The sequence below is a fragment of the Schistocerca cancellata genome, chromosome 1 (assembly GCF_023864275.1).
Source record: "Schistocerca cancellata isolate TAMUIC-IGC-003103 chromosome 1, iqSchCanc2.1, whole genome shotgun sequence".
Taxonomy (NCBI): Eukaryota; Metazoa; Arthropoda; class Insecta; order Orthoptera; family Acrididae; genus Schistocerca; species Schistocerca cancellata.
This window is the reverse complement of record NC_064626.1, coordinates 480,922,304-480,945,614: the sequence shown is the minus strand read 5'-3', so window position 1 is coordinate 480,945,614 and position 23,311 is coordinate 480,922,304. Positions and strand designations below refer to the sequence as shown.

The window sequence follows — 23,311 nt, the reverse complement described above, 5'->3', positions numbered from 1 at the left end:
TCAAGTTGTGCCAGAAATTTCTCTTCTCTCCAATTCTATTCAATACCTCCTCATAGTTATGTGATCTACCCATCTACTCTTCAGCATTCTTCTGCAGTACAACATTTCGAAAGCTTCTATTCTCTTCTTGTCTAAACTATTTATCGTCCATGTTTCACTTGCATACATAGCTACACTGCATACAAATACTTTCAGAAACAACTTCCTGACACTTAAATCTATACTCAATGTTCACAAATTTCTCTTCTTCACAAACACTTTCCTTGCCATTGCCAGTCTAGATTTTATATTCTCTCTACTTCAACCATCATCAGTTATTTTGCTCCCCAAATAGCAAAACTCCTTTACTACTTTAAGTGTCTCATTTCCTAATCTAATTCCCGCAGCATCACCCAATTTAATTCGACTACATTCCATTATCCTCGTTTTGCTTTCGTTGATGTTCATCTTATACCCTCCTTTCAAGACACTGTCCATTCCGTTCAACTGCTCTTCCAGGTCCTTTGCTGTCTCTGGCAGAATTACAATGTCATTGGCAAACCTCAGTTTTCATTCCTTCTCCATGAATTTTAATTCATACTCCAAATTTTTGTTTTGTTTTCTTTATTACTGCTTGCTCAATATACAGATTGAATAACAGTGGGGATAGGCTACAACCCTGTCTCACTCCCTTCCCAGCCACGGCTTTCTTTCATGTCCCTTGACTCTTTATAACTGCCATCTGGTTTCTGTACAAATTGTAAATAGCCTTTCCCTGTATTTTATCCCTGCCACTTTCAGCATTTGAAAGAGAGTATTCCACTCAATGTTGTCAAAAGCTTTCTACAAGTGTACAAATGCTAGAAACGTAGGTTTGCCTTTCCTTAATCTATTTTCTAAAGTAAGTTTTAGGGCGAGTATTGCCTAGCATGTTCCCAGATTTCTACGGAATCCAAACTGATCTTTCCCAAGGTTGGTTTGTACCAGTTTTTCCATTTTTCTGTAAAGAATTCGTGTTAGTATTTTGCAGCCACGACTTATTAAACTGGTAGGTTGGTAATTTTCACACCTGTCGACACCTGCTTTCTTTGGGATTGGAATTATTTATTCTTCTTGAAGCCTGAGGGTATTTGTATTTCAATGTAGTATGTTGAATAAATAAGACAATTTTATAATTCTCAACTTATATCACAAACTCAACAAATACCCAAAATATTATGGATTTTGTTCTAAAAGAAAGAAAAAAAACCACCAGAAATAATAAAAACTGGGAAAGGAAGATTAGATTTTAATGTCTCTCTTACCATGAGGTTATTAGTTCAAGGCTCAAAGTTTGACACGTCGAAAGAGTAGGAAAATGGCTGTGACATCTTCAAAGCAGACATCTTACAGGGTGTTTCAAAAATGACCGGTATATTTGAAACGGCAATAAAAACTAAACGAGCAGCGATAGAAATACACCGTTTGTTGCAATATGCTTGTGACAACAGTACATTTTCAGGCAGACAAACTTTCGAAATTACAGTAGTTACAATTTTCAACAACAGATGGCGCTGCAGTCTGGGAAACTCTATAGTACGATATTTTCCACATATCCACCATGCGTAGCAATAGTCTCTGAATGAAATTACCCGAAACCTTTGACAACGTGTCTGGCGGAATGGCTTCACATGCAGATGAGATGTACTGCTTCAGCTGTTCAATTGTTTCTGGATTCTGGCGGTACACCTGCTCTTTCAAGTGTCCCCACAGAAAGAAGTCACAGGGGTTCATGTCTGGCGAATAGGGAGGCCAATCCACGCCGCCTCCTGTATGTTTCGGATAGCCCAAAGCAATCACACGATCATCGAAATATTCATTCAGGAAATTAAAGACGTCGGCCGTGCGATGTGGCCGGGCACCATCTTGCATAAACCACGAGGTGTTCGCAGTGTCGTCTAAGGCAGTTTGTACCGCCACAAATTCACGAAGAATGTCCAGATAACATGATGCAGTAATCGTTTCGGATCTGAAAAATGGGCCAATGATTCCTTTGGAAGAAATGGCGGCCCAGACCAGTACTTTTTGAGGATGCAGGGACGATGGGACTGCAACATGGGGCTTTTCGGTTCCCCATATACGCCAGTTCTGTTTTTTGACGAAGCCGTCCAGGTAAAAATAAGCTTCGTCAGTAAACCAAATGCTGCCCACATGCATATCGCCGTCATCAATCCTGTGCACTATATCGTTAGCGAATGTCTCTCGTGCAGCAATGGTAGCGGCGCCGAGGGGTTGCCGCGTTTGAATTTTGTATGGATAGAGGTGTAAACTCTGGCGCATGAGACGATACGTGAACGTTGGCATCATTTGGACCGCAGCTGCAACACGGCGAACGGAAACCCAAGGCCGCTGTTGGATCACCTGCTGCACTAGCTGCGCGTTGCTATCTGTGGTTGCCGTACGCGGTCGCCCTACCTTTCCAGCACGTTCACCCGTCACGTTCCCAGTCCGTTGAAATTTTTCAAACAGATCCTTTATTGCATCGCTTTTCGGTCCTTTGGTTACATTAAACCTCCGTTGAAAACTTCATCTTGTTGCAACAACACTGTGTTCTAGGCGGTGGAATTCCAACACCAGAAAAATCCTCTGTTCTAAGGAATAAACCATGTTGTTACAGCACACTTGCACGTTGTGAACAGCACACGCTTACAGCAGAAAGACGACGTACAGAATGGCGCACCCACAGACTGCGTTGTCTTCTATATCTTTCACATCACTTGCAGCGCCATCTGTTGTTGAAAATTGTAACTACTGTAATTTCGAAAGTTTGTCCGCCTGAAAATGTACTGTTGTCCCAAGCATATTGCAACAAACGGTGTATTTCTATCGCTGCTCGTTTAGTTTTTATTGCCGTTTCAAATATACCGGTCATTTTTGAAACACCCTGTAGCTGTTGCCTTAATTCACAGAAACTTTGGTAAACCTAGATTTATTGTCCAGACAGGGTTTGAACCCAGTTTCTCTTATGAAGCAGTCTAGTGGCTTAGTCATTATGCCACCAGCTCTACATCTGCATCTATTCTCCGCAAACCATCTGACTGTGTGGCAGAAGGTACTTCTGGCACCATTACAGAATCCCACCATTCCCTGTTCCATTCACGAATAGTGCAAGGGAAAATTGATTCGTGGTGAACCTCCACATTACCTGTAATTTCTCAAATTTTCTCATTGTTGTCATTTTAGGAGTTGTATGTGGGAGGAAGTAATTTTTGCTAGACTGTTCCCAGAACATACTCTTTCATAATTTCAAGAACAAACCTCTCCACGATGCCCAACACGTCTCTCATAGCATCTGCCACTAGAGTTTGTCAAATATCTCCATAATATTTTCATGCCAACTAACAGATGAAGCAATGAAAAATGCTGCTCTTCATTGGATCTTGTCTCAGTCTTTGATCAAACCTTATTACTAGTATTAGTAATTAATTTGTCTAAGGAGGATTCTATAATTCCTTTCCACCTTCAATTTACATATAATACAATTTGTCAAGGTAATGTAAAGAAGAACATATGTCACATACGTAGACATGTAAATATATCTAAAAACAAAGATGATGTGACTTACCAAGTGAAAGTGCTGGCAGGTCGACAGACACACAAACGAACACAAACATACACACAAAATTCAAGCTTTCACAACAAACTGTTGCCTCATCAGGAAAGAGGGAAGGAGAGGGAAAGACGAAAGGATGTGGGTTTTAAGGGAGAGGGTAAGGAGTCATTCCAGTCCCGGGAGCGGAAAGACTTACCTTAGGGGGAAAAAGGACGGGTACACACTCGCACGCACACACACACACACACACACACACACACACACACACACACACACACACACACACATCCATCCACATATATACAGACACAAGCAGACATATTTAAAGACAAAGAGTTTGGGCAGAGATGTCAGTCGAGGCAGAAGTGCAGAGGCAAAGATGTTGTTGAATGACAGGTGAGGTATGAGTGGCGGCAACTTGAAATTAGCGGAGATTGAGGCCTGGTGGATAACGGGAAGAGAGGATATATTGAAGAGCAAGTTCCCATCTCCGGAGTTCGGATAGGTTGGTGTTAGTAGGAAGTATCCAGATAACCCGGACGGTGTAACACTGCGCCAAGATGTGCTGGTCGTGCACCAAGGCATGTTTAGCCACAGGGTGATCCTCATTACCAACAACTGACCTGCCTACACTGTGATGCATTCTATGTGGGAGTGACCAGCAACAAACTGTCCATTCGCATGAATGGACACAGGCAGACAGTGGAATCTTACCTTTACAGTTGAACAGAAGGTGGACAACAGTATTTCTAAAACCAAAAGCTGGAGTATGTTCCCTTCCACCTCTGCTAAACATGCTCTGAAAGAATGTCATTCATATGATGTGGAATGTGATGTTCTCTGTAGAGGGACTGAAGGCAGAAAACTAACATAATTCAAAACTCCGGCCATAAATAAACATCAATCAAAGAACACTGACCTGGTCCTTAACGACCAAATACTGTTCTATTACCTACCCTTACTAAAGTAACAGCAGCCAGTTACTTCCCTCAGCACTAGATAATAAGCTTGTTTTACTGTTCCACATCAACATTACACAGAATTGCGTTAGTATTTTGCAGCTGTGACTTATTAAACTGATAGTTCGGTAATTTTCACATCTGTCAACACCTGCTTTCTTTGGGATTGGAATTATTATATTCTTCTTGAAGTCTGAGGGTACTTCACCTGTCTCATACACCTTCCTCACCAGATGGTAGAGTTTTAAGTCAGGACTGGCTCTCCCAAGGCCGTCAGTAGTTCTAATGGAATGTTGTCTACTCCTGAGGCCTTGTTTCGGCTCAGGTCTTTCAGTGCTCTGTCAAACTATTCACGCAGTATCATATCTCCCATTTCATCTTCATCTACATTCTCTTCCATTTCTATAATATTGTCCTCAAGTACATCGCCCTTGTATAGACCCTCTATATACTCCTTCCATCTTTCTGCTTTCCCTTCTTTGGTTAGAACTGGGTTTCCATCTGAGCTCTTGATATTCATACAAGTGGTTCTCTTTTCTCCAAAGGTCTCTTTTAATTTACCTGTAGGCAGTATCTATCTTACCCCTTTTGAGATAAGCCTCTACATCCTTACATTTGTCCTCTAGCCATCCCTGCTTAGCCATTTTGCACTTCCTGTCGATCTCATTTTTGAGAGGTTTGTATTCCTTTTTGCCTGCTTCATTTACTGCATTTTTATATTTTCTCCTTTCATCAATTAAATTCAATATTTCTTCTGTTACCCAAGGATTTCTACTAACCCTCGTCTTTTCACCTACTTGATCCACTGCTGCCTTCACTATTTCATTCCTCATAGCTACCCATTCTTCTTTTACTGTATTTCTTATTTCTTTCCCCCATTCCTGTCAATTGTTCCCTTATACTCTCCCTGAAACTCTGTACAACCTCTGGTTCTTTCAGTTTATCCAGGTCCCATCTCCTTAAATTCCCACCTTTTTGCAGTTTCTTCAATTTTAATCTGCAGTTCATAACCAATAGATTGTGGTCAGAGTCCACATCTGCCCCTGGAAATGACTTAGAATTTAAAACCGGGTTCCTAAATCTCTGTCTTACCATTATACCTTTTAGTATCTCCGGGATTCTTCCATGTATACAACCTTCTTTTTTTCATCACATTCACCAATCTGTCGATGTGACATAGTAGCCTGTGCCATTACTCACTCACTTGTACAACATATGTGGCTTATCTATTGATATGGTTTTAATATTTGAATATAATATAAGATTTATTTGTTCAGAGTCTGTTTAGTATGATATACTTATTTTTTTGTATTGATATAGTCATAAATGTCACATATCTTTGTACAGCTATAAGTCACTGAATTTGTGTGGACTATCTGTTTAGTATTAAGTTATCTTACAATGGCCTAAGAAGCCAAAAGCCAGTTCATAACCACCTATTAAATAGATATTATTGTGGAACATTAATAATGTGTATTCAAGTTGTTAATACGTGTATATTCCTCCAAGAAATGACAGAATATTTCACAGATATATACACATGTGTTTAAATAGGAGAGGGCAGGTGATCAACCATGAACTTGTTAAAGGAAATGTTTCAATATTTGCCTGAATTGATTTGGGGAAGCCACATAAAACCTAAACCAGGCTGATCAGACAATGTTTGAACATTAGAATGTAATCCTTTTGAAATGTAGTGCCACAATATTCTAGCCCTGTTTTTCTGCTTCAAAAAATTTGAAGTTTTACAAGAGTAACATAATAGTTTATATTGCTGAAAAAACTGCCAATATTTCTAAAAAACCGCCAATATTTCTAAAAACCACAAAAATTGGCAAAAAATAACCTTGAATTTAATAAAAAATCAAATCAAATTTGGCAATAAACAATGACAGCAGCAAAAAATAAAACTGAATTTTATTGAAAAAAATCCACTGAATTTGGTGAAGAGCACTGAAACTGGCAAAAAATAAACTGAATTCGTTGAAAAACATCAAATTTGATAAAAACAACACAACTGGCAAAAACAGTACAGACGTTTGAGAACATAACACCAAAATAGGAAAAAAATAACATGGAAAAGTAGAAAAAAGTAACACTGAAACAGGGAAAAAATAAACCAGATTAAGAAAAAAAATTATCAAGTTTATCAGAATATGTAGCAACATTGGAAAAAACTAACACCAAATTTGGCAAAATCATCATATTTGCAAAAAATTATACTGAATTTGGCAAAAAATAACACCAAATTTGGCCATAAAATAAATGATTTTTTCCTGTCTCTACTGGTTCACCACTGTCCAAAAAACGGACTGCTGGAACACGCACCACATTAAAAACACGGCTGCAGTACACCTGCTCGACACCCACCCTAATATACACAAGAACAGCCCCATTGCCTGCTGCATATCCTAATGTAAACAGCAAGTTTCACATTTGACCCATTAAGGCTTGTTGAGACTGCATCATGCTTTACTAGCTAGAGCAAATGTAGTAGAGTATGTGGAACAATGTCATGCTACACCTTATGTGTATTCACGTGAACATCTGTGGGCCCAAATGCAGAAAAAATGGCAATTTGTGCACTGTAAAAGAGGGAAAAAATGGTGAAACATCAAGGGCAATATCTACATCTACATGGATACTCTACAAATCACATTTAAGTACCCGGCAGAGTGTTTATCGAACCACATTCACAATAATTCTCTATTATTCCAATCTCATAAAGTCGCGGAAAAAATGAACACCTTTATCCTTCTGTGCGAGCTCTGATTTCCCTTTTTTATTATGGTAATTGTTTCTCCCTTTATATGTCAACATCAACAAAATATGTTAGCATTCGAAGGAGAAAGTTGGTGATTGAAATTTCATGAGACATTCTGCCACGATGACAAACACATTTGTTTTAATGACTTCCAACCCAAATACTGTATCACTTCAGTGACACTCACTCTCCTATTTCACGACAATACAAAACATGCTGCCCTTCTCTGAACTTTCTTGATGTACTCTGTCAATCCTATCTGCTAAGGATCCCACACCGTGCAACAGTATTCTAAAAGAGGACGGACAAGCATAGCGTATGCAGTTTCTATAGCAGGTCTGTTACATTTTCTAAGCGTGCTGCCAATAAAATGCAGTCTTTGGTTAACCTTCCCCACAACATTTTCTGTGTGTTCGTTCCTATTTAAGTTGTTCGCAATTGTAATTCCTAAGTATTTAGTTGAATGTAAGGTCTTTAGATTTGACTCATTTATTGTGTAACTGAAGTTTAACAGCTTCCTTCATGCATTCATATGGATGACTTCACACTTTTTGTTATTTTGGGTCCATTGCCAAATTTTGCACCATACAGATTTCTGTTCTAGATCATTTTGCAATTTGTTTTGATCTTCTTATGACTTTACTAATTGATAAATGACAGTGTCATCTGCAAACAACCTATGACAGCTGTTCAGATTGACTCCCAAATCATTTATATAGATAAGGATCAGCAAAGATCCTTTAACACTATCTCGGCGAACGCCAGATTAAGGTGTTTGGACCTTCTTAAAATAAAATGTTCTTGAACACTGTGACATCTAGCAATAGAGTTACGAGTTCTGTAGTCCAGTTGCCATGGCCACACAATACCATACCAAAAAAGGGAGACAGGGACTATTTTGGTACAGACCTAGGATGTTAAGAGTTGCTCAAACTAACCACTATTAATAATATGAAATGAGGTAGTTAGGATATACTGCTGAAATATGGTTACCTTTAAGGTATAACAGTAATCTAGCTTTATAAAATATTGAATGGAGAACTTCCTGTCAAATTTATTTCTTGGGGAACAACACATTATCAAACTCAGTTAATCAACTATAACAAAAATGGCACTTTCTGAGTCTTGCCCCCTCTTGTATTAATTTCTGGGGGCACTCATGCAGTCAGTGATCACTGAGCTACAACCATGTCAGCTCAACGTTCAGTCAATAGCACAAAAACATTCTGTGCTGCACTACCCATACTGAACAGCTACTGAGTATTGACACTGCAATATTGCCACTTGTTCGTGTAATTTCAACCCACTATAGTCTCTGTGAGTTTACTGATATGTATTATTACAATGTGAAGTTTGATATAAAAGCTGATCCTCTTCATAAAGGACAGTGAAAAGAAATGTGCATAAACTTGGAAATCTACTTCAATGGTGTTGTGTAAAGTTATTAAAGTCAACTTATGAGTCAACCATTCAGCTGGGTCAGTAAATTTGCAACTGGAGATTCGTGACACCGGAAACAGAGAAACGACAGTTTTGATTAATGAAGAGTGACTAAACTGGAAACAGATTTTGAAATAGATGATTCAGAGTTTACTGATGAAGACAACAAATTGAGTAATGTTAGTGGTAAATGGCTGAGGATTGTATTTACTGGCCAGGACAAACAAAGTTTTAATAGTAGGTATCTTACAAAAAGAATATTTTGGAAATACAAAATTTATTTCACATATATTTGTTGAGGAAATAATTTGATTGAAACTAAGGGAAATCCTGTACAGCTTTTAGATGACAACTGCATCCACCCCAGACAAATTAGTAAGAAAATCAGCAAATGGAGTACAATGATAAGAAACAGAAAAGTTCCCCTTTGTAGGAGGGGTGCGTCCCCCTTTTTTCCCCTCCAGAGGTAGATTTGTACCATATTTTTAATTTACATGCAAAAACGCTCATTTTTCAAACAGAGCTCTGATTAGTAAATACATTCCTTGCAAAATTGTACACGAAAAAGATCTTGTGCATCTTTTCATTTATACGAATGGTATTTGAGGTATAAGAAGTGGTACAGAATTCTATTACTGTGATGGTTTGCACTTTTGTTTGTTAGCAAAGTATTTAAATAAAAAGTGTAAATAAGTGTATATTTCGTAGCCTATATATTCTACTTTATGATATTTTTTTTTGCCATCAGTATTGTCAAAATCAGGAGTATGTGCCAACAATGAAAACATCAAGTTCCCCTTCCCATTCACTCAGCGATCCCCTACCACTACTACTGTCAATGCCATTTCTTCCTACCCACTGTCCAGCTCAATTGAGTTAATGTTGTGAACTGTCAAAGTAGTGTCAGAGAGTTGTTTTTGTGATAGTATTCATCAGTTTGTGGTTTTATGAAGTGCTTCTCCTTAGTCTAATTTCTTTTGTCTGGACTGAGGAAGCAATACTGCTGGACCCTACTATTTGTTTTATTTGTGGTAAATCTGTTTCGGAAGAAGAGACATCAATAGTGACGAGGGGCTTGGAAACTCTGATACACGTCAGCAAGGAATGGAAGGATGGGCTCATAATCCTCTACAGAACGCTGGACTGACTGAAGTGCATAGGGTATGTCGACCTGAATTAATAGTATAAGGAAACTAACCAACCAGAATGTTGCACAAGCAGATCATAAAAGTTCGAGATCCTCTTACTCTTATTCATTGAGTTTCAAAAAAGTCTGTTTCATACGCGCTGAAACATGTGACACAGAAGCGGAAAAAAAAAAAAAATAAATAAATAAATAAAAAATAAAAAAAAACCATTCCACAAACGCTGTGGAGTGTTTGCTGTTTGCTCTTTAATTGTGAAACATATGTTGCTTGAGAAAGCAGAGAAACACGACGGTTATTTTGGCAGAAAGGTTGCCGAATGCATCAAGAGTGTTTTGTATTTAGTAGCTGCAAAAGCCCATTATCATCAAGATTGCTATGCTAAATTAGTGCCGAACCCATCCTCTGTCTGAAAAAGAGGCCACCCTCAAGATACCAAGTTTGATGCTGCTTTTCAAGAATTATATAAATTTAGATAGTTCAGAGGAATGTCAAATTTTACTGTTCCATTTTTGGCAGATAGTTAATGAATGTCTCCCAGGAGGAGAGACAATGACTATAAAAACTCTGAAAAATAAACTGACTGAACACTTCGGTGATAGGGTCTTGTTTGCCACAATGCCAAAAAATCCCCTGGTTGTATGTTTTTGTGGCATGGGCCACAAACTATTGAATCAATGGTACAATGAACTACCTGTTAGTGAAAAAGATGAGAGAAAGAGAATAGTAGAAGAAGCAGCAGCAGCAGCAGCAGCAACCATCCGTGAAGATGTAAGAATGACTCCTTACAGTATTGCTGATTATCCAGATATCAATGACTTGACAGAGAATGGTGAAGTTATGGTTGCTGAAACTTTACATGAATTTGTGAAGGGTGTGGTTTTGTAAAAACAGAAAGGTAGTAAACAGTTCCCTTTAAAAAAATGTACAGCTATATCCCATGCGATTGTGTCAGCTACCAGCACTTTTTCATTTATCTCCCCACTGCAACTTGGTCTATCTCGAATATGGGTTTGTGCTTTTTGTATAGCACTATGGCTTTATTTGATGCTTCTGCCGTTCAGTTCTGGAAACCAAATTTTCCAAAAGATTCGTTCACACAGTTCGTTTTTGATACTGCTGACTTCAATAAAGCAACAATGATAGGCAAAGGTACATTCCATGCTATGGATGGAATCAAATGTGTGACTCCAGGGAGAGCAACAGAACATCAGGAAGTAACTAAACACTCTGTCATGTGGAGCTTGACTGAAACACGAGGCGCCCAAAAAATTAATCTGCTAACATTCTGAAGGCAGAATAGAATTGTAATTGAAGAAATTGTTCTGCAAAATGTCTACTCATAACAATCATTCACTAAAGCAACAGTGCCTACAAAGCACGATTTTACTTTGACGATGGGAAAGTTTTTATGGCTTTGTTTCTGCATGGCTATGTTTTATGGAGAGAATCACAACTGGAGAACCTTATACATAATCAAATGTATTAGTGCTTCCATTCATCAACAAACTTCCCACAGATTATAGCACTATTTTAACTGCAGGTTGGCACGGTGGTTAGCACACTGGACTCGCATTCGGGAGGACGATGGTTCAAACCTGTCTCCGGCCATCCTGATTTAGGTTTTCTGCGATTTCCCTAAATCGTTTCACGCAAATGCCGGGATGGTTCCTTTGAAAGGGCATGGCCTATTTCCTTCCCAATACTTGCCCCATCTCAGCTTGTGCTCCTTCTCTAATGACCTCATTGTTGATGGGACGTTAAATACTTATCTCCTCCTCCTCCTCAATTGCCATCATGGAGAATAAGACTACAAAGCAAACGTGTATTGTGACGTCTGATCAACCACTGTACATGAAAGCTAAAGATATAGTTGCAGTGGAGGCTAATGGAGGGAATGAGCTGTTCACTAGCGTAGTTATTCGATTAGGAGGCTTTCACTTGATAATGTTTTTCCTGGGAGCAATAGGATTCTTAATTAGAGACAGTGGACTCTCTCCACTTTTGGAGACTGTACATGCTGCAGCTTCTGTTCCCCATATACTTTCTGGTCGTATACACGAGGGCAATTCAAGCTTACTCTGCAGTCATGTGTGCTCTTTCCACCATAATACTGAAGGAAATGGCAGTCATTGAGGAGGAGAAGCAACATATTGAAGACTGTGTTTCTGAAAGAGTGGAAATGGCGCATCTTTCAGCGATTTGGAAACAGATCAAGTGATTGAAAAGTTAAAAAATAAATTTGTCAACACAATGGATTATATTAGGCAAAGAGGGAAAACTTCCCAATTGTGGATACAATACATTCAGCTTGTCATTTTGGCATTGCATTTCATCCAAGCAGAGCATATGGGGAATTGGGAGCTCCATACTTTCTTTATGCTAAGGTGTGTCATTTGCACCTCCAGGACATGGAAAAATTGAAAGAAACTATGAAACCCATGAAGTTCCATAAATTCTCCAAGGACAGTTTCTTCATGGTTCGACACTCTGATAAGTACTGGTGTGGAGTATGGACTGACATGACGATAGAATAAACGCTTATGAAAAACCTGAAGAGTGTTGGAGGTGTTTCACACCGAAGAGATTTCAGCGATAGTGTGTTGAACCAATAGATTTGCAGTATACCAATAGCCAATCACTAATGTGAAGCTATAGAACAGTTCTGCAATTTACATTTGGTTACGAGTGATCAGAGTGTTGAACTAAGGAGTGGGAGAATTCACAGAGGATTTCAACTGTGGTTGCAACAACACACTCCATTTGCTTATGAGGAGCAATCGTACTCATTAGCATCTGAATTGGTAGCTTCTCTGGAAGTAAACTGCAACAAAGGTGTGTGTGTGTTGGTGAAGAAGCTCTTTGAAGAATAGTTACTGTATCGTCAAAATTTGGTTCTCTGAAGCTTAAGCGATGCAGCAAGGTTAGGACAACATGTATGTCAATTGTTAGAATTAAAAACAAATATAACTGAAGTAGATACAACTCAAGTTATTTTAGAGAATAATGTGCATGTTTCATTCACCTGATGATTTAAAGGATTGCTTCACATACGAATTATCGAGTGTACCAATATCTCTGTTGGACTGATGAGGAAAACAAAAAGTCGTCACTGTGCAATCTTTTTGATCAAGTACCTAAAAGGAATATTGACAACAATGAATTGAAGTTCTTTGCTATAGATGCAGGGTTTCTTATCCTCCACATTGTGTGGCCCGAGAATGGAACTTTTGGTGGCATTTATAAAACCTTAACAGCCCATATTCAGAGACATTATAAAGATACTGCTGCTGTTGTATTTGACGGATATTCAGAAAGCTCTCTGAACCCAAAGACTACTGAATGACAAAGGTGAATGATGGAATGGATCTCATGAGAAATTTTCTTTGATGACGAAACATTATGCGTTGAATTACAGTTTGTCTTACTTAATAACCTCAGCAATAAGGAAATTTTTATTACACAGCTTGTGCAAAAACTAGACAGTTTTGGTATTGAAACCGGATTGTGAATGACGATGCAGATGTTGAAACTGTTGCAAAAGCAATAAATGCCTAAAAATTTTACCAGCAAGTGATTATAGTGGGTCAAGATGTAGATCATCTTGTGCTACTTGTCGATCTCACTCCAAATGACACAGACATAATTCTAATGAAGGAAGGTAAAGAAAGGTAGCATCGGACAAGGTGTTACACTTCCAAAGATATACGTAACTCCTCACTCATTCATGAATGCTAGAATTCAATACTGTCTCTTTAAGTAGTAAGTGGTTGTGACAGCACATTCGACCGGTATCCCCAACTTCATAATATTCCACAGATATTTAACGCTCCTGTTTCCTCTCCTGATACCACTGCAAAAGCAGGAGAGATATTTATACTCTCTCTGTACACAAAAACCGTCCTGATAAAACTTAAATGCCATTCGATTTAAATGTTTGTACTTGTGGGTCAGGCAAACAATGCTGTCATACTCTCTCATTTGCCACCCACTACTGATGCAGGACACCTCCAGTCTCACCGAATTTACCTACAAGTCCAGCTATGGCTGGGGAACAACTTGGGCCGGAGGCAATCAAACTCATCCCTCTCCCCGATTCACGTGAAACGACCACCTTCTCCAGAGAAAATACTGCTACTGATTTCATGCGGCTGCACTCAAGGCTGTGAAAGAAAGTGCGGATGTGTGAAGACTGACCTACATTGCACAAAAGTGTGCAAAAACTGTCGTGGACAAAGCTGCACTAATATGCCTCACAGAGAAATAAATAAATAAAAAAATAAATAAAAAATAAATAAAAAATAAAATAATTTATTTGTTTGATAGATATTGTGGTATTTTCAATGTCTCAATGCTGTAATAGGATTGTAAATATATTACAACAAAAGTAATTGTTGATTAGTTTTACAGTAATTCTCAATTTTCATGAAAAATGACTTTCATTCCAATAATTAAAGTTGCATACTTCTAAAGTAAACCACTATAAAGCAAAATTGTTCTGTATAGAAAGAAGTCTGTTTCAAAAGAAATTTCACTTTCTTTCCTACAAACTTTAGCACTCAAACTAATTACCTTGCTTAAACATGCACCTGACCTCCTCCAAGTAGAATTTCACCAGAAATATTTTCTGTCATATACATAACTTCGTTAAATGAACTGTTTTCTGTGAAGTTTGGAAGAAGGAAAATAAATTAAGGGGTTGGGGAGGGGGAAGCTACCCCAATAGGGGAGGAAACTACTTTGTTTTTTACTACTTCATTCCCTAAGAGTGTTTTCCCACAGTTTCAAAACTTTATAAATTTTCCCCCTCATTTTTCCTAATTTTCCTGGACTAATCAGTTCAGAGGGCAGGTAAGATGGTGGAAAGCTATCCATCCCTGCCACTCCTTTAAGTACAGATGATGTTCTGTAGCTGTTGCTAACATGTTTATTGAAATCAAATGTCTTTTTTCTTTTTTTAAGTCATTTGTCTTCTAACCATTGCAATGTGGCCTATCAAGAATTTCTCTCTTGCGCTAACCTCTTCATCTCAGAGTAGTGCTGTGCCCTGAAATAGTTTGGTGTGAAAACGATAAATTTTTAAATTTTAATTCCAGTTGCGGCCAGGTAGCAAAGGCCCCGTTGTGGAACGTGCTAACCAAGTAAGCCACTGTGCAGTATTGTCGACATCACACCAAAACATTTCTGCCAGTCAAGGTTGCTACACTGGTCACAGCCGAGGTGCATAGAATTGTGAACATCACAACACAGTGAGACCATGAGTTAAGTAACATTTTGTAACTAAGAGTACTTGTATGCTTCCAAGGAACTCACACATTGCAAATTTAGCCCAGCCTAGCAACCTGTACTCAGGATGTGCAAGCTTGGAAAAGCTGACACAGCAAGTCTATGGCAAACCTACTAATTCCTCAGGCAGGACTATGTCAGAAGTGTAGCTGTAAGCATGGCTCAAGCCATTTAGCCATGCAGTCATTCTGTCGGTGTCTTGAACCGGAGAGAATGACAGGGTTTTGAGTTTCTGAGAACCCACAGCTACCATTGGATGATGATCAGCTGGAGACCTGTCCACTGATAGCTCATCAAGTTAAGGCAAGAAGTGTACCATACCCATGGTGTGTCAGCTGCATGACTTCGAGAAATCTCACTGATGTGGGGAACAGATGCCTGGCCAGCCTCTGCCACTCTGAGGGACTATGGTCGATGGACTGCAAGCTGTTTACAATCTGGCTTGGGAGGCGCACCTTCATGGCCTCCTAACCACTTAGGTATCATTGGCCAACATCCTGGTCTACTGCTGTGGGGCGACCAGGGCACTGCCGCTTGGCATCAGGAAACTATCGCAACCAAGTGCACGACATGGGGACAATAAGTGTGTGTGGCGGCAACTAGCTGACACTACTTCAGAGGGCTTGGATGGGCCACACTTGTCTTCATCTGCTGGCAACCCACAGAGCACCATGGCAGCTGTGGCCTGTGACCCAAGACAATGGATGCAGCCAGCGTGATCGGGATGTCAGCGCATTCCATAATGTGCTTTGTTTGCACGCATGCAGTGTGGCCCTGAGGTGGGCTGGAGTGTTTTATAAAGCTGCTTGAATGAACAACTGTCAATGCTATGACTTTTTAACTGAATGTTCTGGCATTAATCTGTGCTCACCATTTTTCTCGCACATCCTCATGCACAGCAGCCCTGAATAGACCAGGCCATCACAGTAGATTTGCACCCTATATCCTCTATAATTTGTTGGATTTATTCCAACCTCCTCCTTTCTTTACAGTTTTTGCCCTCCACTAGTATTATGTAAGTTATTTTCTGATGCCTTGGCAAATGTCAATTTTTTCTTTTCTTTGCCACTTCTGCTGAGAACCACCACATTACTTATCAGTAATCGCACTTTTCAACGTTTTTCTATAACATCATATCCTAAATTCTTTGATTCCCTTCTGCTCTGATTTCCCCACAGTCTATGCTTCATTACCATACATGCTGTGCTCCATACACACATTCACACAATTTTATTTCTCAGTCCTATGTTTGATACTTGTATACTTCTTTTGGCCAGGAATACCATCTTCACCAGTGATAGTCTGCTTTTTATGTTGCTTGGTGCTTGTGTTATTTTGCTTCCTTGTTTCCAAGGTAGCAGAATACCTTCCTTTCTTGTACTTCCTGGTCCCCAATTTTTATGGAAAATCACTCAATAATCTCATTTTTGCCACTCTTCCACTCTTCATTATTTTTATTGTTCTTAAGCTTACTCTCAATCCATTTTCTAGTTCGGAAGACTGTAAATTCAATTTAGTATGACCTGTAATTCTTCCAACTTTTACTGAGGGTAATAGTGACATTAGAAAATTTTACCATTGATGTCCTTTCACCCTAAATTTTAATCCCAATCTTGAACCTTTCTTCAATTACCATCATTGCTCCTCAATATAGACAAGATTACATCCCTATCATACATCCTTTTTAATGAAAGCACTTGATTCTTGGTCTTCCATTCTTATTGTTCTTTGTTGATACTTACACACAAAGTATTACTCTTCTTTCCCTACAGCTTATAACAATTTCTCAGAATTTCAAACATCTTGCACAATTTTACACTGTTGTACACTTTTTTAGGCCAACAAATCCTGTGAATGTTCTTGACTTTGCTTAAATAATGCTTCCATTAACAAGCGCAATGTCAAAACTGCTTTCTCTCATACTGTTACCTTCCCAAAAACCAAACTGATCATTACCTAACACAGCCTCAATTTTCTTTTCCATTCTTATGTATATTATTCTTGTGATACAATCATTAATAATATTGTAGTTTTGTTCAGACACTGGCTGAGAGTCATTCTCAAGTGTGTAGGGAGTTTATGCAAAGGATAGCACAAACATAATATATATAATATAAATTCAGTTGAAATGCTCATTGTGTACTGGAACAAAAACTGCACTGCCAATGATGTATGCCACCTGAACTTATACAGTTTTTTGGCAAATTTTGTACTCAAAACAGCATTTTTTCCAATGTTTCCACTTTCAAAATGCAACCTTTAGCAATGACTAATCAACCTGGTGAATTTCCTACACAGTTGATGAAATGTGATACACCCAGAAAAAATGAAAACATTCCTTCATGCCCCTTAAGCTACCCATTATTTGCGAGTAACAAAAACATTTTCCTGGTTGAATGAAGAGGGTAGCATGTTATACTTCTTGAATTTCATTTATGCCGACAAAGGGAAGTCAAACACATCTGTAAAAGGATACATGAATGGTAATAAAACAATATAAAACTTTATTTCCTTACCATGTACTCATCATCATAACCTTCTTCAGAATCTGGTTGACCAGTTGTAGGATCACAATCTTTGACTACGAACTTAAGAGTAGCACTGAAAGTACCTATAGAAGAAAAACAAATAGAAAAATGAATATAAAAAATAAGTTCCATAGACCACATAAAAAACAGACTTCAATTGGAAAGTGCTACGAACATTGTAGACCTACTGGAGCAAGAACCAAAAGGTCACTACCTAGTAATATAGTGATGTGATATTGATGGCAAAAAGTTCTGAATCCTTTGAGCATATTTTATTCAACATTTCTTACAAAAAATACTGAGGCTTCTAGTAATTTATCATTCAGTGTTTCTTGGTTGATAAATATCAAAGGGCATTGCATTAAATGACAATCTTAATTCTCAAGTAGAACAGTAAATTGTGACTGGAAAATTTAAATGAACTCTGCCAATTTTATTCATCATAGTGAATACTCATCAAAAATAAGGGGCAAAATTTATAAAATAGCTTTAAGACTAGTCCTAGTGTATGGTAGTGAACTCTGGGTGAAAAAAAACCACCACTCATGAACAGAAACTCCATACAACAGAAATGTGCATGTTACAATAGATGAAAGAAGTAACACTGAAAGATGAATTACACAATGAATTAATGGGTGATGTGTTTAAGGTTGTCTCCATAAATGAAAAAACTCATAATCCACGATGAGATTGTATGCTTATGTAACACTAAGACCTGATGTCCATGCCCTGGAAAAGGGCCTTTACAGAGTAGAAAAATGAGATGGAGATAAGAGACCTCACCCAGCTGGTTAAGGAATATCCACGGTGATATGAAGAGATTACGCCTTAGTGAAGATGATGCCTACCAGCGGGATAGGTGGTGCCTCATGGTTAGAGAAGTCAAATCCTACAATGGGAAAGGTGAGGACAAGAAAGAATGCATAATCGGGAAACTAAATAAAAATTAAATTAAATTGTAGTTAATACTTTACAAAAAGTGATTGAAAATTTGTGTGTGAACTGAAAATAACAGTGTAATAAATTATCTGTAGGGGGAATCCGTATGAAAATTCAGAGTAGTAATTACAGGTTATAAACATATTTAACAGTTTTCTCATTACATTTACTATCAATTCAATGTAAGCACAAATGGAAGGCAACTGCAGCTGTTCACTCCTTTCTCTATTAAATATTTCAATAATGCTCCAATAATAATTTACTCCCTCTTGAGTTTTACAAGACCCCCCCCCCCCCCCCACACACACCACCGCCACAGCACTATTCAATTTCACAGAAGTGCTGATGTGTAAATAGTGTTCCTATATTTTTAGCCAAATTCAGGACATTTTCAAAATAATGCGCAAAAATTAAGGGCAACATGGTAAAATTCAGGACATGTTAGAATTACCATCAATACAGGCTTAAATATATACAATTTTCACATAATCAGCCGTAACACTGGTGAGGCGTTAATAGCAGTATTGCATATACATTTAGGCTGTAAATATAAACAGAAATTTCACACTTTTGCATTGCGTACAATGGTACAAACTCACTGGTACTTGAATAGTGCATTTTTTGGTATGTATTTCCTCCAAAAGTTTATTTTTATTCTGTTTACAATTTTGGAGCCCATACAAAGAAGGCTAACAAATGTGGTTTCTGTCAGTGTCAGAGCTTTTATTGTTTTTAAGTTGAATGTTTTTTCATCTGTACACATACTTTAATACTGAGAACACACTTTTTTTAGATGCATTAAAACATGGAATAGCTAGGAAAATTCAACCAAATTACTAATATGTTCTGGGACAGGGGCAGCCAAGAATTCAGTTTGAGAGCTGTGGCCTGGCTTACACACACACACACACACACACACACACACACACAGACACACAGATTGAATTACTGTAGCACTTTTGCAATCTCACTCTCACTGTGGAGATGTCAAAATGCTCCCTGAGGAAAACAATGTAGACATCCTGGACAGTTGTACCATAAGGGATTTTTTCTTTGAAACAGGAATTAGACTGCAGATCAATAAGTTACAACTGTACATGCAAAGGGACGCTTTCAAATGAAATGACAAATGATCTCGAAAACAGATGTATGGCTGGCACTGTCCTCGAAACGTTTAGAAAACTATCCTTGTGATTCTTTCAAGGCCACAATGAATTCTTCACATTTCATGTTTTCTTTGGTGCTACTGAGCTTAGGACTGTGTTTGTCAGAATTTGTCCCATCTATAACACAATTTTCTTTTTAATGGCATCCCCATCAAATCAGAAATAAGATGTTTATCGTCTTGCACTGTCTTACTATGGGCAGTGTACAGTAAAGTCCACTTCAAATGTTAGGTCAGCAATTCTTTCCAGATGTTCTTATTTTAGTGCCTGCACTCCTCTTTCATTCATAAATTCAACAATAGCTAGGTCTCTTGAAAACTGTTGCAACTGACAGTGGAATAATGTGTGAGACTTCAGAAATTTTACTATTCATACTACCAATTTATTCACGTGCTCCATGCCTGCAATATTGTCACAAAGTGCTAGTTGATGTACAGAACAATGAATCTCTTGTCAATTGTAATTTTTTGCTCTTTCGTTGTCAACTAAATCTTTAAATTCTTTCTGTATGGTGCTTTAATGCTGTTTCATAGCAAATTTGTGATACCAGTCAATTACGGGAAGGTAAGATCTTTCTCATCCTTCTCCTTTGCGATTTCCATTCATTTTTAAAGGACTGTGATGATCAATTGCTAGGCTGGCTCTTTCTGTACCAAAAGCTACTCGACCTATGAACTTCTTGTTCACTATGAACAAATAGCGAAGTAAAAAGTATCGACAACACGACTCTGCCGAATGGAGTAGAATAATGCTAACTGAAAATGCTACACTGCAATACTAAATGAAACGCCACTCTGTACCAGGTACTTCCGAAGAGGGCTGAGCAAAGCTGAGACAGGTGAAACCTTGGCCTACACATCCAGCTTACATGCATTTTATCAAGCTGTGGCTAGCCCTATTCTAGGTGCACTCACTCCTTATGAAAATGAGTAAAAATTTGCTGTCATTTTTCAATGATATTACAATTTGCTGGACTGATTGAGGAGGGTTATGCGACTAAACAGCGAGCTGGGCAGCCCCGCAATCCAAAAGTTAAATGCGTAAGACAGAGGCATCTGCAAAAAGTGGGTGGATCCAGTCACAGGGGTCAAACTATATAAAGTGAGGAAGCTAAAAACACACACAGTGGAAGGTGAAGGTGTAAAATGGTAACTCAAATTCAAAAACTGGAAAAACAGAGGGATAAAAGAGCAGTCTTCATACGGGGAGTGGTCATGGGTCCCAGACCCAGAAAAGAGTAGAAGCCCCAACCACAATTGCCCTGCCCCTGCTCCAGGAAGAAAGCGAAACCTTGTAAATGAAAATAAAGACCACTTTCAGAAGGAAACTGAGGACCAGTCCAGTCATCTGTGAATTGTCTGCTAATACTAAAGGACAAGGAATTTGAGAAGCCATAATTAGTATGAAGGGTCAAAAGAAGGGGACATTCCACTGAAATATGGGATACCATCAGTCTGGCTCTATAATCACATTGTGGGGGTGGCTCGTTACGCAAGAGTAAACAATGGGTGAGCCTGGTATGACCGATGCTTACACAACATAAGACAGTGGACTACTACTGAGAGGAGTGGAAGGAAGAGTGTGAAACTGTAGTAGTCTCCTTGATTGTGTGAAGTTTATTACTGAGAGCAGAAGCACACCAGATGTCATTTTCCTTTTGGGCAAAAAGTGATTTGATGTGAATCTGCATACCTGCAACTGGAATAATGGAAAGGGAATTTGGGGGGGGGGGGGGGGGGAAGTATCAGTTCATTCCCTGGGATGCCCTCATGACTTGGGACCCAGAGAAAGGCAACTGAGCAGGCGGTATGGCTAAGGGCAGAGAGAAGGTCATGGATAGCAGAGACCAAAGGGTGATGACAGTAGCATCAGTCTACAGCGTGCAGACTGCTCACTGAGTCCGTACATATTAAAACACTGTGAAGGGAGGCCAAGTAACAAAATGGAGGGGCCTGCGTTAATGGCTAGCAGGTCTGTTATGAACACACTAGATGATCCTGGCAGTAAATGTTCCATGCCTGCAGGACACACAAAAGTGTATATTGACTTATCTGTCATTTTAGATCCATCAGTGTAAAAGATGGCAGCATCTTGGAACTCTTCAAGGATGGAACGTACAAGATGCTGATATATCATAGGGGCGACAGAGACCTTAGGACCCTGGAATAGGTCAGTCCTAATCTGTGGTCGAGGCACAACCCAAGCGGGGGGCTGGGGGGAGGGAGGGGTTGCTGAGCTGCAGAAGGAAATAGGAAATACATGATACATGAGGCCCTCTCCTCTCCAGTAACCAGAGATGGAGATCCCGATAGATGGAAGTGAGACACATTCCAACCAGCAATCCAACCCAAGGGCAGATAGCAGGTGAAAGACACCTCTTGTTTGTAAAGAGGACGGGGTACAAGGGATGGTCAGGGTATTGTCGATTGGCGATTGCATTAAAAACCAGGAGTAGGCTCCATCGTATTTGTAGAGGGGGAATTCCTGCTTCTGTGAGGACACTGTCGATGGAACTAGTGCGAAAGGCATCGATAGCTAGACACATCCCACAATGATGAACAGGGTCAAGTATTTTCAGAGTGGACGGAGCTGCTGAACCATAAACCTGACAGCTGTAATCTAGTCTGGACAAAACCAGAGCATGGTAAAGGTGGAGAAGAATAGCACGGTCTGCACCCCAAAATGTGCGCACCAGGAGGTGGAGAGCATTAAGCTTTTGCATACATGTAGTCTTCAGGTGACAAATATGGGGCACCCATATCAGCTTTTTATCAAAAAGAAGGTGCAAGAAACAGAGCTCCACTACAAAATCTAGGTGCTGGTTGCCTAAATAAAGTTCTGGATTGGGGTTTACTGTAGGTCTACAGCAAAACCACAACCTACATTTTTATTCAGAGAACTAGAAGCCATGGGAAAAGGCCCGTGCTGGGGCGCATCAGATGACATATTGGAGCTGGCATTCCGCAGGTGCTACTGAGTGGGATGTGCACCAGATGCAAAAATCATTGACATGCAATGCTGGGGTAACCAGAGGCCTAACAGAAGGTACAAGTCCATTGATAGTGATGAGGAAGAGTGTGGCACTTAACAAAACCCTGTGGGATACCATTCTCCTCAGTCCGAGGGTGCCGAGTGAGGTGCCAACTCAAACCTGGAAGAGCCTGTGGGATAAAAACTTGCAGATAAAAATCGGAATGGGGCCTTTGGAAGCCACAGTCATGGAGGGTAAATGAAATGTGATGGCGACAAGCCATATTGTGTGCCTTTTGTAGGCGAGGTGTAGGTGGTTAGTAAAAGCTTCTAATTCAGCAAGCAGTTGACACTAGCTAATAGTGTGGAATAGAGCACTTCGTTTCAAATCAATGAAATGCCTCTGTGAAAAAGATTAATAAAAGCCAAATTTCTTAGCAAATCGACAAAAGTAACTTCAGTGTTCAGCAAGGCAATTAACGCTCGACTGCCAAAAACCTGGAAATAAAATAAACTCAAGAGACTAAAACTAATAACATATCT

At 39.1% G+C, this 23,311-nt stretch overlaps 1 protein-coding gene across 2 annotated transcripts in view; it reads right to left on the bottom strand.

Moving 5' to 3' along the window:
• LOC126177526 (coatomer subunit gamma) overlaps positions 1 to 23,311 on the bottom strand; it is a 106,712-nt gene that overhangs the window by 1,985 nt on the left and 81,416 nt on the right. For both annotated transcript variants that reach the window (XM_049924462.1, XM_049924461.1), the window contains exon 14: positions 17,682 to 17,776. In XM_049924462.1, the coding sequence (XP_049780419.1) occupies positions 17,682 to 17,776 (95 nt within the window). The remainder of the gene's footprint in view (positions 1 to 17,681; positions 17,777 to 23,311) is intronic.